The 18,157-nt window shown below is 32.4% G+C and overlaps 1 protein-coding gene across 1 annotated transcript in view; it reads right to left on the bottom strand.

Moving 5' to 3' along the window:
* Positions 1–617: 617 nt before the first annotated feature.
* The window catches only part of LOC131854496 (uncharacterized), a 37,235-nt gene continuing 19,695 nt past the window's right edge, over positions 618–18,157 (bottom strand). Inside the window, exon 4 of the mRNA XM_059205627.1 lies at positions 618–748. Within this exon, the coding sequence (XP_059061610.1) occupies positions 618–748 (131 nt within the window). The remainder of the gene's footprint in view (positions 749–18,157) is intronic.

Genomic DNA, 18,157 nt, shown 5'->3' with positions numbered 1-18,157 from the left:
CAACAGAGGCCTATAAACTTTTGGAACCCTAAAATTACCATTGGCGTTTAGTTAAATTTGACTCTTGTGCGTTTATTTAAGCCTGCCCGAAAGAGACAGATCGCAGGCCTCCCTTTCACACTTTTGTGTGAAACTCTCACCACTTGTAGTAAAATTTTCATGCGCCCATAAAATTCTTGAAACAGTCATGGATCGTGAAAAAGATAATTTGCAAGAATAGAAACCATCCCAGTTGAATCGTAAAGATGCTTTTACGTAAAAATAATATTGTCACAATTACGATTGTCTCATTCCTTTAGACAAACGACCGAATGGCTTATTATTTTATATATCCAGCAGGTTTTACTCGCGATTTTGTATGCCCTATTACATTTGAATTTTATACATATTATAAAGATAAAAAGCAGTTTTTTTTAATATGAAAGTAGATTCCGGCCGCTGCAGCGATTTAAGAAACTCTTTCACATATTGTTATACAGTTGAAACCGAGACGGATCAGTAGTATGGGAATAAATAAATATATTAACATAACATATATTAAAATAATATAACTACGTATGAATGGGGCATAAAACATTATTATTTCTTTGGGGAGTCTTCTAATAAAATGTGCAATCTCACTTCCCATTCTCAAGATCGTGGCTCACGAATTGTTTCCTATAACAATTCTCGGTATCCAGGATTTCGCTGGCTACAAGGGATCCGAACTGCGGCGGAATCCTCTCGTCTTGGTTGCGAGGGATTTCGCCTAAAACCCCGGATGTCACCATTATCATCCCACTACGAAAAGAGATTCACCTTGCGACTTTTCTCAGCTACCGGCGAAACTTGATTTTATTACCTTGTTAACTTATAAAGCTTTAACGATGAACGTTGTCTAGCTGTATAAAAAAAATTAATACCATTTTTGTTACCCCAATAATAATATTTAGTTATTTTTTTAATATATGTACATATGATTTGGTAAATTATAAGTTGTACATTTATAAAAAATACAGTATTGTTTTGTTTGTTGGGACAAAGGGAACTATCGTAATAAATTCATGGTAAATTTACCACGATGGGCTAACTGACCTAACCTCATGTTTTCATTTTCCACTGGTGACCTGCGTAAACTATTAGCACAGGCGAGTGTACCATTCCATTACTGTAAACGATAAAACAGCCAATTTCGAATAAGTAACTTATTCTCAATAACTATGTATAATTGCTACGAAAAACTAAATGTATTAAATATTAACTAAACTGATAGCGATTAATTAAACCATTGCAATTTACTATTCTTTTGAGATTGAAATTGGCCGACTAGTGAATAATAAAAAATATTCCTTCATAATTTATAGGTACAATATTCAATAAATATCTAAATATTGTTGTCAGTACGGTCCAATTGCGGGATACAATTAATGACACTACTTGAAAACATATCGCACTTTTATATTTGAAACGCATTGCGTCGTTCTCATAAACCTAGACGAGACGAACTAGCGTAATTGTTTATTTAAACCCGAGAAAATTAATTAAATAAATAAATAACCCTGGACAACTAATACAGTGCCATCTAGTCCCACGGTAAGCAGAGCTTCTGTTATGGCTACTAGACAACTGATATAAATACTTAGAATTTTTTTGTAAATACAGACATAACATACATCCAGACCGATACAAACAATCATACTCGTGCATATAAACGTTTGCACCATACGAGATATCAAACCCGCGACCATGGGAAGGAAAGCGGTATCCTAAACCGCTAGACCTCCGAGGCTGTCATTAATTAAAGCTATTGAAAGCTGATTAGAACAGCAGTATTGTCAAAATTTGACTTATGAAATTATTAATAAGTTGTATAAGATCGCATATACAAAATAACATATAACTTTGAACACATGAACAATCTTACATATCCTATTTGAATGTAGGTATGTTGGAATCCGACTTTACGAAAAAGCTTTCTCTACAATATATTGCGTCAAATTCCTAGTAGTTCCTGCTGCGGTTTGCAGCGCAAGTTTATATTAATAGCTTCACATGCCTTAGCACTCCGCTCTGCGTGTGTTACCACCCACATTAGTAATATTGACTGTTTTAGTTTATTGGGACTAGTGAAATGTGAGCAAAATTTGTGTTTCGCTGTTGAATATATTGGATCCGCCGCACCGGGAATATTTGTATCCATAACTCTTTCTCTAAATAGTTCAAAACAGAATTGCTCACTTCTTGTAACATATGTGTATTTTAACACGGGTTACACTACTATTTGAGTATTTTTTATAGAAGTTTTGCATTAAAAAAATGTCCTAAGTATATATGTATATAAAAAGCAGGTTGCTGACCTATATAACTCAATTACTGTTCACTAGTATGGTTAAAACTGAAAATTAGTGTGCTGTAATAGAAAGATAAGTCATATAAGTCGTAAAACAATTAGCTTATAGCTGAGAAATCGAAAAATAAAAAAATGGACATCTAAATATATATAACTCAAAGGTGACTGACATAATGATCTATCAACGCACAGCCCAAACCACTGGACGGATCGGGCTGAAATTTGGCATGCAAGTAGATGTTATGACGTAGGCATCCGTTAAAAAAGGATTTTGATTAATTCTACCCCCAAGGGGATAAAATAGGGGATAAAAGTTTGTATGAAACTTTGTCAATTTTAAACCGATCGGGCTGAGACTTTGCATGCATAAAGCTACTATGACTATTTAGAAAAATAAAGTTAAATTCCACTTGGACGAAGTCGCGGGAACAGCTAGTGTTAGTATAAGTCGTTTAATGGATAGTGTCGGAAATGGACCTATTAGACCTACTATTACCTACATTGTTATTCAGTACTTTTTGTAAAAACATTATTAACAATTTCAAACATATTTAGATTACTTTTATTGTGTCAAGGTACTAATGTACATAATTTCGACAATCAGATAAAAATAACAAAGGATTTTACTTCACGAACGTATCTGTTATCATACATATATAATCATGACCACGGTTGATACAATTGTACGAAAATGGTCCCATTCTAATGGGTTTCTCGTGTCTTTTTGAAGACACCGATTCCAAGTTTAGGACAAGTTAAAAAGTTTCGCAAATACCCCGCGGAAGTCCTTTTGCGGACAACTTTTGACATTAATAGATTTTCGAACCAAGTAACTTGTGAGTTATACTTGTAATCCCTTACAAAACATTGGAATACATAACATTTTAGGTTTTAAGTTCAAGCTATTACATAACATTAATTCAATGAGGTAATAAGTATGATTCTAAATACAATGAAGTTATTCGACGGCCTCGGTGTTCTAGCGGTTTAGCACACCGTTTTAATTCCTATGGTCGCGGGTTCAATTCCTATGACTGTTTATATCATCCTGAATGTATATTGTGTATGTATTTACATAAAAACTGTTACTGTGGATTTATATTGTTATTATTATTATAAAAAACACCTTTTAAAATAACGCGTGTTTTCATTTTTTTGTGAAATCAGAATGACTAACGTTCCACATGGCGTAAGTAGTTCGCAACTATATAACTAAATATAAAGTTTTAACGTTTATTTATCTATTAAGACATTCCTCGGAAGACATTTTTATCAGAACTTACCCCCAATAACAATTTGTTAGATCGCCCGCTGCGGTGGGGCACGCGGATGCTCTCCGATTATAACCCGGAACATAATATATTAAACAGCGGGCGCTCGGATAGTGAGAGCTTTCTTTGAAAATTTATTAAGTTACCGCTCCTTATTGCGTCGAATTTTACTATTATATATCTAAGAGTAACAGTATTTTCTAAAATCCCAGAGAATGTAGATGTTTAGCCATCCAGACCAAATATATTACTATATTCGAAAAAACAAACGAATACTGGTAGAGCTCACTGTAGTATAGGAAACAAATATAGCTAAAGACCATGTTAAATGGAATCGAAATGGGAGCGGAAGGTATACCAGCGAAATCTCTCTACAATCTTCTAAAACATCTTGGCCTGTCTAGAACTACAGTGGGTTCTTACATGCTAGAACGTTTCTCTAAAGCTCCTCTTGTATGCTCTTACCAGAGTTTGGCGGGGTAAGGAGAGAAACACGAGCAGTAGAGGTGAATATTGAACAACTTCGGCAAAGGGGTCTCTTAAACCGATATCCAGATGACGAAGTCCCGGTCGGAGTTTCCCTCTCTGCCACACGATGGACCCGTCACACGGTGAATCCATGGAACGCTAAAAGGTTCGTCTCTCTTCTCTCTTACGAACTAGTCCAGGACATTTCTCATACCAAAGTCTTGAAGGTAAATACCAATTCCAAAGTGTCTGTTTGTTTATAATCTTTCTACTACTAAATCAAACCTAAAGGAAATGGAAACATGGAACACGAAGTCGGAAGTCATGCATATTAACCACGTCGAGATTGCGACTTCCTTTCTAATATTGTTGTATAACTAAAGAACTAGGTAGTATTAGATATAGTTTTTAGACGGACAAAATACTAATATTGTAAATGAGGAGAAGGTCTGTCTGCTTTTTTGTTAGCTGTTAGCGACTAAACTACTCTAACGCAGACTTTGACACTTTAACAGACTTTGACACCTTGGTGATTTAGCGGTTTAACATACTGTCTTCCAATGGTCCAGAGTTTAATTAAGGTACAACCTTGCGAGAATGAAAGTATGACCTGCACATCTTATACCCACAGTACAAGCACTGCTTAGCTTGGGACTATATAGCGCTGTATGAATTATCCAGTGTTATTATTACATTATATTAACTTAATGAAATTTGATACGGTAATAGATATGGGGATCACAAGGCTATCTTTAACTAAAAGAAACAGCCGAAACCGCATGTAAACAATATACGATAAATTGAAGGGATTTATATGAAAATAGAATTTCAGTCCCAAAGGGACACAATTTCGTACCCAAAAACGTCAAGACAACACAAAATAAAATATTAACATCGAGAATAGTACACCGTGAAATATTAAAAGCATTACAATATTATGTTACTCTCTGCATTAGGCTATTGTTGTCCCATTGGGACATACATTATTATTCTAGACCTTTTTTAAATCTATTATATTACACTGTTATAAATAAATATATATATATATATTGTATAATCCAGTAATATTATAAATAGAAAAATGTCAATCTGTCTGTTTGTTATCGCATCACATAGTCACAAAATCTAAGACGCTTTCTGGAGGATGAGGTCCTAGATTCATAAAATTGTAAAGAATTTCAAATTTGAACCTCTACATTGTCACACTTTGTCCCCCTTAATATGTAACGTAATTTATGTATGGCAGTCATATAGGATACTTATTATCTGATTTCAGGCGAGTAGAACCGCGCAATACATCTAGTTCATTATAAATTGTGTTGACGAATGAGTTTATGCAACAATAAGCAAGCATTAAACATGAAAAGCCATACAGCCAAAGCATAATTAACGATTACTTGTATAAATGCATAGCCTATGTAAGCTTTCAGAGTAAAATTCGAGCCAAATTGCGTACATAATTACAACCGTTAAACTGAGGTATAACCGTTAATGAAACTGAAAATGGTTTCAACAATATGTCTTTTATATACACATATATGACCTGTGGGTTTACCCGCATTAACTTTTAAATGCCGCCATGAATGCAAGCTGTTTCTCAGTTTCGGTAATTTGCCGCTATTTTTTTTTCTATAAAAACATTATTATCGTGTGAACTTTTTTGCAAAGGAACTGTTTTATTTGACATTTAAATCTTTTTTCTGGCAGATTGAGCTTACGGGACATTTAGGTAAAATCAGTTTGTTATTGTTACAAGTTTTATGTCAATCACCACCAAATAGCATTTCATTATAAAATGGGTTGAGTTCGATTTAACTCAGTTGGACAACTCAGATTAATTCCATACTACCTAAAATATGTCTATGGACCGTAGTACACGTAATTACTATATACACATATATGACCTGTGGGTTTACCCGCAGTTAAATTTAAAACGAATGGATTCACTAATGAAGTATCATCAGCAAACAGAACTATGTCAGCTATCTTTTCTACCATATAAGGAAGATCGTTTATGTAAACTAAAAATAAGAAAGGACCTAGAATAGAGCCCTGAGGAACACCCATTTTAATACTAGTTCCCTCAGACTTTACACCATTTATTTCAACAACTTGATTAAACAATTTCCTTTTGAAAAATTGCTGGTGGTGACTCTATTCTTCCTAATTTGAATATAGAAATGAATCTTTATTTTTATAAAAATGTACAAGCTTATTGAAAAGAATAAGAACTGAGTTTCTTGTCAGTACTTCGTAGCTCGATAACACTCCGAACTGACGACAGTGACAATCATAATAATCTGTAATAGTCCTACATTAATAAAGATATATATTACAAGCACAAATCGTTTTCATGTGTCAAACTTCTGACTTTATTATTTATTCTCAGCTCCTAAATGTTATGTGATACTTACCAATAATGATTAAGAAAATATCTGCTTATCTATATCATTCTAACCTTAACGTAATAAAGAATTTCCACTTGTTCATGATAGCAATCAATCAAATTAGCACCGCGTAGCGTATTGGTTAATCATCCCAAATTTAGAGCAAAAGGCAGTAAGTTCAAATCTGGTCGATACTAAACAAACTTTGTACTTAAATTTAGATTACTGACTCTGCGGAAACACCGATAACAAACAAAATTAATACGACATTCTCCCACTACTATGTTCAAATATAGTATATCAAAAGTTATATTCAATTCTCGTCGATAATTGATAATGCCTCTGAATCGTTGATGTGTATTATTCTAATGAACTAACATTTTTATGTTATGTTACATTAAAATTTAAGTAAAGTTTTTGGCCTCATCCTTTTTAATATTGGATAAAAATATGCTTTATTCTAAAAGAGAAAAGATGTAATTACACTTATGCCACTCAATTCAGTCCTTGTATACAGAAACGTCATGTTTACATAGAGATGCAATCGAATGCTTTTAGCGTTTCACGTTGATTCAGCATCACAGGCAGCCGACGGAACGTGTACCAGTAGGTAAGTGTTTCTATTTTCTCTAACATACAGATATTATATAAAAGAAAACTTCGCACGTCATTCTGTCCATACTATAGTGGTAATATCGAGAACTGCTCTTAGGTTGGGATTCCAAGAAACACTATTTACTTTATAATATATTTTTATAGCATAGCGAGCGGCTCACTTGATGGTAAGTGATTACTGCACCCAATGAGCACCCGCAGCATCAGGGGAATTTCAAGTGCGTTGCCGGCCTGGTAAGGTAAGGAATAACCTCTTTTCTTTCTTGAAGGAAGGTTTTAATATCGTCTCTGTTCGGAAATACCATAGCTGGAAGCTGATTGCACAATGTGGTTGTTTACTATAATATATGTGTAATATTACTATCGTTTAGTACGCATAACACAAGCTCTGCTTAGATTGGAACTAAACGACGGTACGTGATTTTTCCTGGGTTATTATTATTATTATTTGTATACTGTCATTGCATGTTATTTTAATATCGTAAACCTGCCAACCTACCGTTGGTTGAAAATATTTTACTTAAACATTATGTTGTCACCACTACACCTTTCATATGTACATACATACATATGTATTTTAAACTCCTTTCATAATAAACAAATAAATACAAAATAAAGAACTGAACGTAAGTTTCATTCTCAACACTGGTGTCAACAAAGTTTTCATGAGTTCATTTTCATTAAGGTAAACTCTCATTAAACATTGCGTAGCCTGTGAAATGACAATGCAATTTAAGTGATTATCACCCTGTATAATGTTCTCTTGTCGTAATATCTCACTCTTTACGGACCGAGAATATTTGATTATCTCGAATAGAATTGAATTGTTCCACATTCATAACCCAGTTAGGGAACAAAAATTTGAATGCGGCATGTATATTAAAATTGTTAAAAAAATGTAACACAATTTTATAGCTGACTAGTTTTTACCGATGTTATCTGCAGAAACTTGGATTCCCTATTTCACACACTTTATTCATTCTTTTTTGAGTAAACATATAGCTTCTGTAACTTCGTCTGCTTTTATCGATTTAAAATAGTCTACGTCCACTCTGATATATTCTGATTTTACGTTAAATTTAATTAAAATAATTTCAGCCGTTTAGTTGTAATATTTTGATTTGTATTATGTAATATTTTAGTTGTGATAAGCAGGTCGATAGACAAATTTTAGCTTTTATAAAATTTGTATTGATCTCAATTGTATTTGCTATTCCTATAGAAATTTCTAAGTATCCAAATATTATAATTCTGATATATTTTTTCTAATGCATTCATGTACCTTCTCTCGTAACTTCAGTCTTCAGTACACCTTCAGTATTCCCTCTTCTACCCAAACGTTGATCATTTGAGCGGTGAGATTGCATATGTACCTTATTATTCGATATAAATTATGATCCATATAATAATTCTGATGAAAAAAATAGTAATAAATAAATAATGTAATCAACGGAACCCTAAACACGACACAATTGTAACGAACAATCGTGACAAGTTTAGTTCGGAATTATTTCGTTCCGGGATTGTCTCGGGCGATCCCTGAGTTTTTCCCGAACGAAAAAGTTTCAATAGGATTGTATTGGCTACCTCCCAAGTTGGACCGAATCAGAGTTTCACTTCTAAATAGCCACGAGAGTTCAGGAACATTATCCGCTTATTATTCATGCGGAAATTTTATTTCTCAGTTTGAAGGGCTATGTGCCAGTTTTGTACGTTCATTTATTTAATTTCGTTTTTTTTTATATAACAGGAATGATAAATGGTGAGCAGCAACCGTCATTTATATGTTGAAGGAATTGTTAGTTACATGTACTAGTAGCTCCATTGCTAGCAATCTACCTTGTTAGGTCGACCTTCATCTTGTCCATACTGGATATTAAATGCTTTGAAACTTTTTTCTTTCTTATAGCATAGTAAAAGAGCTTGTGGCTTACCCTATAGTAAGTGATTACCGCCGCCCATGAGCACTTGCAACACCAGGGGAAATGCAAGTGCGTTATCGGCCTTTTAAGAAGAAATAAGCTCTTTTCTTGAAGGTTTCAATATCGTAACGGTTCGGAAATGCCATTGCTGGAAGGTGATTTTATAACCTGGTTATGCGCGGCAAAAAGTTTCTGCAAGAAAAACGCATGGTAGAGGATCGCCATTCATCCAGATGGTCGGAATGATATTTTACTTTCTAGAGGGTGGTTCGATGCTGAAATTCAGCAGTTGTTATTAATGTGAAAAATTCCACAGAACACTCACCATGATAAATGCTGTAGAAAATGCACACCACACACATAATATCTCGCCGCAAAGCCAATAGATCCACCAATAGGTATTATAGGAACCTATAACACAAGCTTTGCTAACCTTGGGATTAGATGACTTTATGTGAATTGTCCAGGATATTATTATAGTTCTTCTTCTCAGCTTTTCATGGTTTGTTACGCTTAGTGGCGTATTCCACGACACTTCGGGCTGAAACCAAGTGCAGTGTGTGTATGTTTAAGAGTGTTATGTATGACTAATTTGTAAGTACTGTGCAACTATATCCAAAAACATTATTACTATTCTGCAGGTATTTTAAATTGCAGCATCTTGCAGTTCATCAGTAAGATATAAACCATTTTGTACAATCATATGTCACAGTACAATGCGCCCGTTGATATACCTAAGTAAATAAATATTTAAAATATTCATTTGTATTCATATTTATTCTCAATGTCTTGAAATGCGATATGTTGGATAAGCACGCATTATATTTTGACAGACAAATGTCAGGAGCAGAAATCGGACGAAATTGAGACGGGATGGCCCAACCTGTACCGTGTTTCCTGGAAATGAATAAATACATAAATATACTGACATGATACGGAGTACCTATTACGGAATGTTATTGTGTGTTTTGATGTTTATGTGCATTTATTGATAACGTTGAAAAATATTTGTCAATGTGGAAGATAACAACATTAATTATTTATTCATTTATTGTATCATCTACCATCATATCTATAATAATAGAGACATTTATTCAGCATTATATTAGTATTAGTAGAGAAGTAGTACAATAATGTTTTTAATATATATAACTGGTAACGCTGAAAGTGGCTTCCCCTCATCATTTCTACTGAGCTTTATCCAAGTTATATAAAAGCACTGATTTACATTTTGACCATCAGAGGCGAGACAGCGTACGTATAAATAATAATACAAAATAAAACATTACGAATAAGACCATTTTATAAATAAATATGACATTTAGACAATGTAGTATTTTTTGTTATTATTTTATTAATGGAGGCAGTTTATTACATATACCTTCAATATGACTTGTTCATTACATCTAGTCCTTATACATATGACACTTACTGATATACACATAGACACGTGATAATAAAGATATGAAATATCTTGTAAGTAATTGTAACAATTACTGACTAATTTTAATTAATAAACTTGTATAAATATAATGCTAAATGTAGGTAGTTTTAATTAATTCTAGCATTTTAGTCCTAAATACATTTACAGAACTACAAAATATATCCAGAATTAGTGATTTATTACACTGTAATTGCGTCACATCCTAGTTATCGGGGAAATCGCTCCAGTATTAGCTCTGTGTGACGATGTATAAAATATTTTGAGATTGTAAGTCTGGGTAATTTATGAGGCACAGTATACTTTCTGGAGAATATTGTTTTTTAAATTTATTTATTTAAATAGTTAATAATAATAGAGTTTTGAAATATATAAGAAGTATAAAGAATGTACTTTACTTGTGATGTATGTTAATGTCTTTAAAATATAAACATATTAAAATATATCAACAATTTAATATTATAAAATATTTTTTCTGACAACCAATTATATAGTTTATCTTTGAAAGTTTAAAAATTTTACATTTTTATATCAGTCTTTTTTAGATAATATTGCCCTTTTATAGATTTTATTTCAGAATCGTGTTGACTCTTTTAGTCTACGTAAGAGATTATTAGATTAATATTAAATCTGGTTGTGTTTTCAGCAACACAACCAGATTTAATATAAATAATAAAATTTAGTGCATGGGGACTAAATTGTTAACTACTTGAATTCATCAAAATAACTACTAAGATTTTTAGGAGATCAACCAGACACAGAACATTGCTAGCATTGTATTCGGTGTGTTAGATGCTGAAATTCGGCAGCTGGTGACAACCCGAACGATGCCTCAGAAACGTCTTCGTAGCAGAATGTGGCTGAAAATTCACAGATAACGTAAGATATACTTTATATATGTATAGAACTCACAAAGCTACGAACACCCGGGCGAAGACCTGGTACGCCACTAATATTAATATACGGAAGAGACGCGCTAATCTCTGTAACAGAAAAAGAAGTACACGAGAAGTTTTTCTTCACATAATCATGTATGTAGATATTGCATCGCGAATGACGGAATTTAAACTTTAAGTTTATAGCAGGAAGATACCTATTCTATAGCACTAACATAATTCACTATGATCCATGGAGTGCACGATATCAGTCCATAAATAATTTGCATCAGAACCCGGCAGCTCCTTGCTACCAAGCCCGCCAATCCACCTAGTAACGAAGTTGGAAATTTATTCATAGCTTCGTTGGATGTTGTAAATGTGACGCGCTATACACAATAGGAATTCCGTTCTGATTTCCAGTCATTGCGACACAATATTTATTTATTTAAATAATTCGTCTGTTAATATTAATAATAATAATTATATAACTGAATTTTATGATATTTTAGTAAACAACAAATGATCATGAAAAGACGTATTTCTTAAAAAATAAAGTGTTTAATTTAAATTATTTTATCTGGTAGGTATACCATAATATTCATTTAATGTAAGTACAATAGAAATAGTTATATGAGAAAATATACAAAATAGAAATCCTTTTAATTATGTGACAGAACATAAACATTATAGAACAAATGTTTTATTGCTAATATTTTAACTTGTATGAATAATCCCTATATCTAAACTCGCAAATAGAAATAGATATAATCCTTATTTAAATAAACGATTATATAACTATTTTACTCACACCACTCATTCGGTATATATTCTCATCATAAGAAGAATCAGTAATAGACTTACTTATCTACTAAATAAGATCAATCTGGTGAGTTCAAACTAAAGCGCGTTGCGGTTAAGTTTTTTCGAATATTTTCATGACTGCAAAAAAATCTATACCATACCATTATTGCCATCATGTAATAAAAAATATGTAAAATAAATTGATAATTTTATTGTAACAAGTTCATGCTAGAAAGGCACGATTTTTCTTTATTATTGTATTATAGATATAAAGGATATCCTCGTATATAAGATAGTCTCGTAGCAGAGAATACAAATAATTTGGTATATATGTGGAGTATGTATTACATATTTCTTAAGAAAATACTTTTAATCCCTGTTCACGTACAACAAAAACAGAGAGAAAACAAATGATTTTTTGTTGAAAGTTTCTTATACTCGTGAGGCAGAGCGAAAAATCACGTTAACCGTCTCTCCCCTCAAAGTTCCATATGTTTTGTGGTCTGTGCGACGTTATTTAACAACGGCAAAGTAACGAATACTTCCAAGTATAAGATAACATATTGCTTATTTTCTGTTTCATCAAAAAGTTGACGGCCTCGATGGTTTAGCGATTTAGCACGCCGCCTTAATTCCCGGGTTCGATTTTTTGCACGATATACATATTTGTATTCAAGATTACGAATATAGTAGTATTTTATTTACGTTTACCAGAAAACTGTATTCAAATAGTTCTGTCAGTTGTTTAGTAATCAAAGTACAAGTCTGTTTAATTCGGTGTTAGATGGGATTGTGTGAATATCCTGGGTTGTTATTATTATTGTTCATAAATACTTATCTAACATAAACATATTAATTAAATATTCTAAGCGACGTCGCCACTCGGCCACTTTGTCTAACCAAAGGAAATGAAGCGTGGAACACGAAGTCGGAAGTCATGCATATTAACCACGAGATTGCGACTTCATTCCAAATATTCTTGTAATTGTAAAGAACGTCTCTATCATAGTTCTTATACGGGCAATAGCATATTATATTAAATTCTAATTCTAATTTTAAAATGACGGAAGTGGCCATTCTCTATAAGAACAAATAATATTATAAAATTAAAAATGTTTTTAAAAAAGACAGATACGAATTTATTAATATTTATGATACTTACTTCGTTGTTATATGTATTTGCAACCTCAACAATATAGTCCTTACTGTACATGGTCGCATATACATATAAAGGAAATATATGTACTTTTACCTTTTTGTTATGTTAATTAAATTCATAAAAAAATTTTCATTATTATAATTTTATTAATTATATTCCGTATGCGTCGGGTCTCATAGCACGAGCACTAAGAACACACGCATAGATATTATTTGTGTGAAACTCCTGTTTGCAGCATCTGAAAATACTTTCAACTTTTTACGCTATTAAAAAGAACGTCAGCAATTATTCAGCGAGACGAATGCTGTTTAAGATAATTCGCATCACGTAGCCCTTTATCTTTTTGACAAATTGCAGGTAAACGCTACGCTATTACTCAAATATCTTAATCAACCTAATAAAGTCGAGATAGCGCTCCTCTGGAGGTATTCTGAGGACTTTAGGACAAATAAAACAACGGACTCGGGCACGTTGGTGTCTTAAAAACCCTAATAAATCTATAGCATTTCTCAATTGTGACTTTCTATGTTACTTCAAGAAGGAAAATATATTTTCGACATTCGACTTAATTTTATATTCGATTCACTAATTTGATAAAATTTCAAATTAGTGAATCGAATCGAAAATTAGAAGAAATCGGAAGTAAATAAAAATTTATTAGTTTAAATAAAAAAATTTCTCGCCCATTGGAAAGCATTTTAAAATTTTTCCTTTCCCTCTATAGAGATCGCCGAAATACTTTTTTGATTTTTATGTAGATATCCGTCATATACATGAATAGTACCAACATCACGTTATTATGTGACACTCTAGATATCACTCATGCGTTTCAGAGGACTAAGGTGTTATTTATGCATTTTATCTTGTAATTTCACTGCCTACGGCTATAGTCAGTTACCATTACATATTTGAGGTTATACTAGGCAACGTTTATTTAACAATGGTTAAAGATAAACAGCGTTAAAAGCTGAATTATAATAAATATATCTACTTCACCTTTCAACGCTCAAAGCTGTAGAAATGTGGTTACAAAGAATATGTGAGCTTTTATACAGAAGCTTTTGATATTAAAATGTTGAGGCTTATAAATATTTAATGCAATTTCATTGTAGAGAGAGGTTAAGATGTAATTCATAGTCTGATCTCATTCAAGTACGTAAATTTATAAATGTTAATGCACTAATGGAATAATGAAATGGACGGAGCTCTGTTGTTGTTGATAGGTAAAGTATCCCATTCTTGTCTTGGATTAGTACACTTGTTTACCTTAACTGGCGGAAGACACCTTGGTTCCTTTCAAGGAAATAAATAGATGTCAATTAAAAACCTATTTTTAGGCCCCTATCAGACATTGGAACTAAATACGCAAACGTCTAAACAATGGGGATGTGTCACATAGCTTTGTTAATTACAAATGTTCAAAGTTTGAACAAACATTTGCACTTTTACTCTTGTGAATTTTTGATGTACATCAATATTAAAAATTACATCATTAACAAAAATTTGAGGAAATCATAGTTGAGTTTCTTGGCCATTCTTCTAAGCTGAGTTTATGGCATGCTATTGATCAGTCCTTAAGTTTATTTGCCTTTAATTTGTTAGATTATTCTATTCTACAATTGTACGCGTCTGTATGCGATCTGGAAGATCAAATTTATATGAAATATTTAATAATAATATTTTTAAGACTACTTATTATTATTAAAAACCAAATCTGATATTTTTCATTACTTATAAATTTATTATTATAATTATATTATTACAATTGTAATTTTTAATTATAAATTTACAGACGAAATATTTCTGATATGATATTATTGGTAAACATATTAAATCATATTTGATAACTTATAAAAGACTATATATTATAATATACACAGTATAGTAATAAGTATAGAAGTAAATAAAATATCAAACATGATTACAGCATTGAAGCAAGAGCGGTACAAAACATTGAGCTGGAATCAAACTGAGATATCTGGCGGTATTTATTCTGGTCCATCTGAGTGCAGCGATTGGACCACGTGATCTGACTGCTAACGCAAGGATTCAGTTCCACTGTCTTTGTTACAGTCGCCCATCCACTGATATATTTATTAAACTTCAATATTAATATATACAAAAAATGTAAATAAATATGCTCAAAGTACTATATGTGTAGTAGAATACTTTATACATATACATGACCTTCTTCCTTAAAAAACATGTATGGATTATTATTATTGTCCTAGTAGTATTTAATATGATCTATATGTGTATTTTAGTCTAAAGATATTTAGATAATATAATACATGCTTATATAAATATCTTTAGTATTATAATAATGTAGACTCAATTGCAAACAAAGTACCATATCAGATCGACCTCCCTCCTTTGAACCACCGTGATATATTGGTCACGGCAGGCTAACTCGCCTGATTTCATACTCATCCCACCATTATGCAGAATCATGTCACAATCCACTTAAAAAAAAAGGCTATTTTAAACAAGTTATTTATTTTATACTAATTGCTGGTTATTCTAAAAAGACACTCAAACCAATGGCCATGAAATAGCTTGTGTACCGCAGTCATACGGATTTCTTGTTGTACTGCAGTGGAATTTTCTTACATATACACATTCATGAATAATATAATTAAATTATATAAATACATATTAGTTACGATTACACTGCATGTTTATAAATTTAAAATAATGTTAACATGCATATTTTATAGAACGGTAAACGAAGTTGTGGCATACCTAATGGTAAATGATTACCGCGCCCAAGCACCCGCAACACCAGAAAAAATGCAGGAGAGTTGCCGCACTTTTGTGAAGGGGGGTATAGGAATTATCAAAAAATTAGGGATACAAGGAAGCAGGAGCGTCGTCTCATCCTCAGCTCACCATGCGAAATGCAATAACACGCCGATATTCTGAATATGTGTTTCCTATGTTTGGTGAATTACCGTGCGTAGTCAAACAGCCTGCTCTATCACTTATTACATTATTACACATATCACTCTATCACAGTTTTGTTAATTAAGATACGTATCCTGTCTGATTCACTAGGGATTCAAATCTCTCTCGACTGTAAACTTTATATAAGTCGTCTACTTGGATATCTCTGTTTCTCCAATTTCTGCCGCCAAGCTCACTTGTGTTTCAGTTTAAAGGAATAAAATCGCATGTCAGTGAAATCATAGGTTATGAATGCATGACACCTTAGTCGTTGAAGGATATGCATGATCAGTATCACTGTCATCACATCACAATATGAGGACCATGGTATAACCTTAATATAACGTACCTCAATATAACGACTTTCTCGATTTAACAAATTCTTTGTAATCCCCTAGAATTATCCATAAGAGTGAATGTAAAATATACCTTTACATTGCGAACTTTTTTTGCGAACAACCTCTTTATAACGAATTTTGTCAATCCAAAATCTTTATTTAAAATTCCCACCAATGTATGACTTTTAATCTCATAGTATGTGACTTATGTAGCGACAGATTTCGACGCTTTTGTTCGTAAATAATAATTCTCATCGCTGCTGTTAAAGATTCTAGTTGAAATGGCTCTGTTTTTACCTCTTTATAATGTATTTTAGACCAACATAACCTCAGCATAATAAACTTCATTTCAATTAATTACTTGATAAACGGAATATTTACTTGTTCCCTTCCGATTTGTTATATCGAGTTTGTACTGTATAAGTAACTGATACCACTTATCATAGGATATGACGTCAGCTTGAATAAGCTAATCACATAAGAAACGAATTGGTCGGCTGAGTGTTGGTAAATGATAACACCTACGGGGCATTCTTTCACGGCATTATTTCATTGAACTAAACCACAAATCCGACATCTGAGCGACCAGTTGAATATCCTACTTCATAATTCCATACCAACTGCAATGAGAACAAAAACTTTCTAATTGTAATTTTCAACGACAATTATTTCTATAGAAGATTAAAATTGATGATACATAATAATATTTATTTTTACTTCATTACATGGATACATTAATTATTTACTAAATTGGAATTTAATTCGTATTGTCAGTAGTCCCGGAAGTAGGGCAGATCTTGGGTCTAGGAGCGCGAATACTAAAAGATACTACACAGCAAACTATTGTCAAGCAGGCATAATATACACTTCAATACATATTACTGACAAATTATAACTCAGAACAATTTACCCATTTATTTGACACGGCGCAGCTTTATCCAGTTCGAAAATAATCAGATCCTATATATATACGATATACATACCTACATAAAATAATGTAAATAGTAAACACCTAGAACAATGCAAATAAATATAAATGTTTGTGCCGTGCGAGGACTCGAACCTGTGACCATCGAAAGAAATGTGGCGCTAAATTGTTAAACAATCGAGGCCGTCTCCTGTCTTAAAAATGCCTAACGAGGTAACTGTTAAATAATGTTAAAATATTCTACCAGATTAAAAATTACACGAATTAAAAATATATTTAGTTTATGGACGTCGACGGTCGACGGAATTACTTTCAAATTTTCATTTAAATATCTCTTGCTTGGAGTTGTAAAAAATGTAGGTATTCTCGTGTTTCGAGAATTTTTCCTAAATATTACATTATTATACATTCATGTTATCACGGATTTTTATATAGACTTATTTAAAAGAGCACCACGCAAGTTTCTTATTCGTTCTTCTTGTGATGAGACAAATTCCTGAATATTCAAAAGTGGTTAAATTAAGTTTATTTAAATAAAGAATTTTTCTATTCTAATCTATTCCACTATACTTAGCTGTCTGCGTGGTTTTATATCTCGCTTATTTCATCCACTAACTTTATCTTACCCTGCAACCGAAACTAGCTGTGCCCACTGTTTCACCCACGAGATATTTATA

Source organism: Achroia grisella, unplaced genomic scaffold (genome assembly GCF_030625045.1).
Source record: "Achroia grisella isolate CSIRO2021 unplaced genomic scaffold, CSIRO_AGI_Agris_v1 utg1186, whole genome shotgun sequence".
In the NCBI taxonomy this organism is placed as follows: Eukaryota; Metazoa; Arthropoda; class Insecta; order Lepidoptera; family Pyralidae; genus Achroia; species Achroia grisella.
Note: the sequence above shows the minus strand (reverse complement) of the source record. Positions and strands in the feature narration are given on the sequence as shown.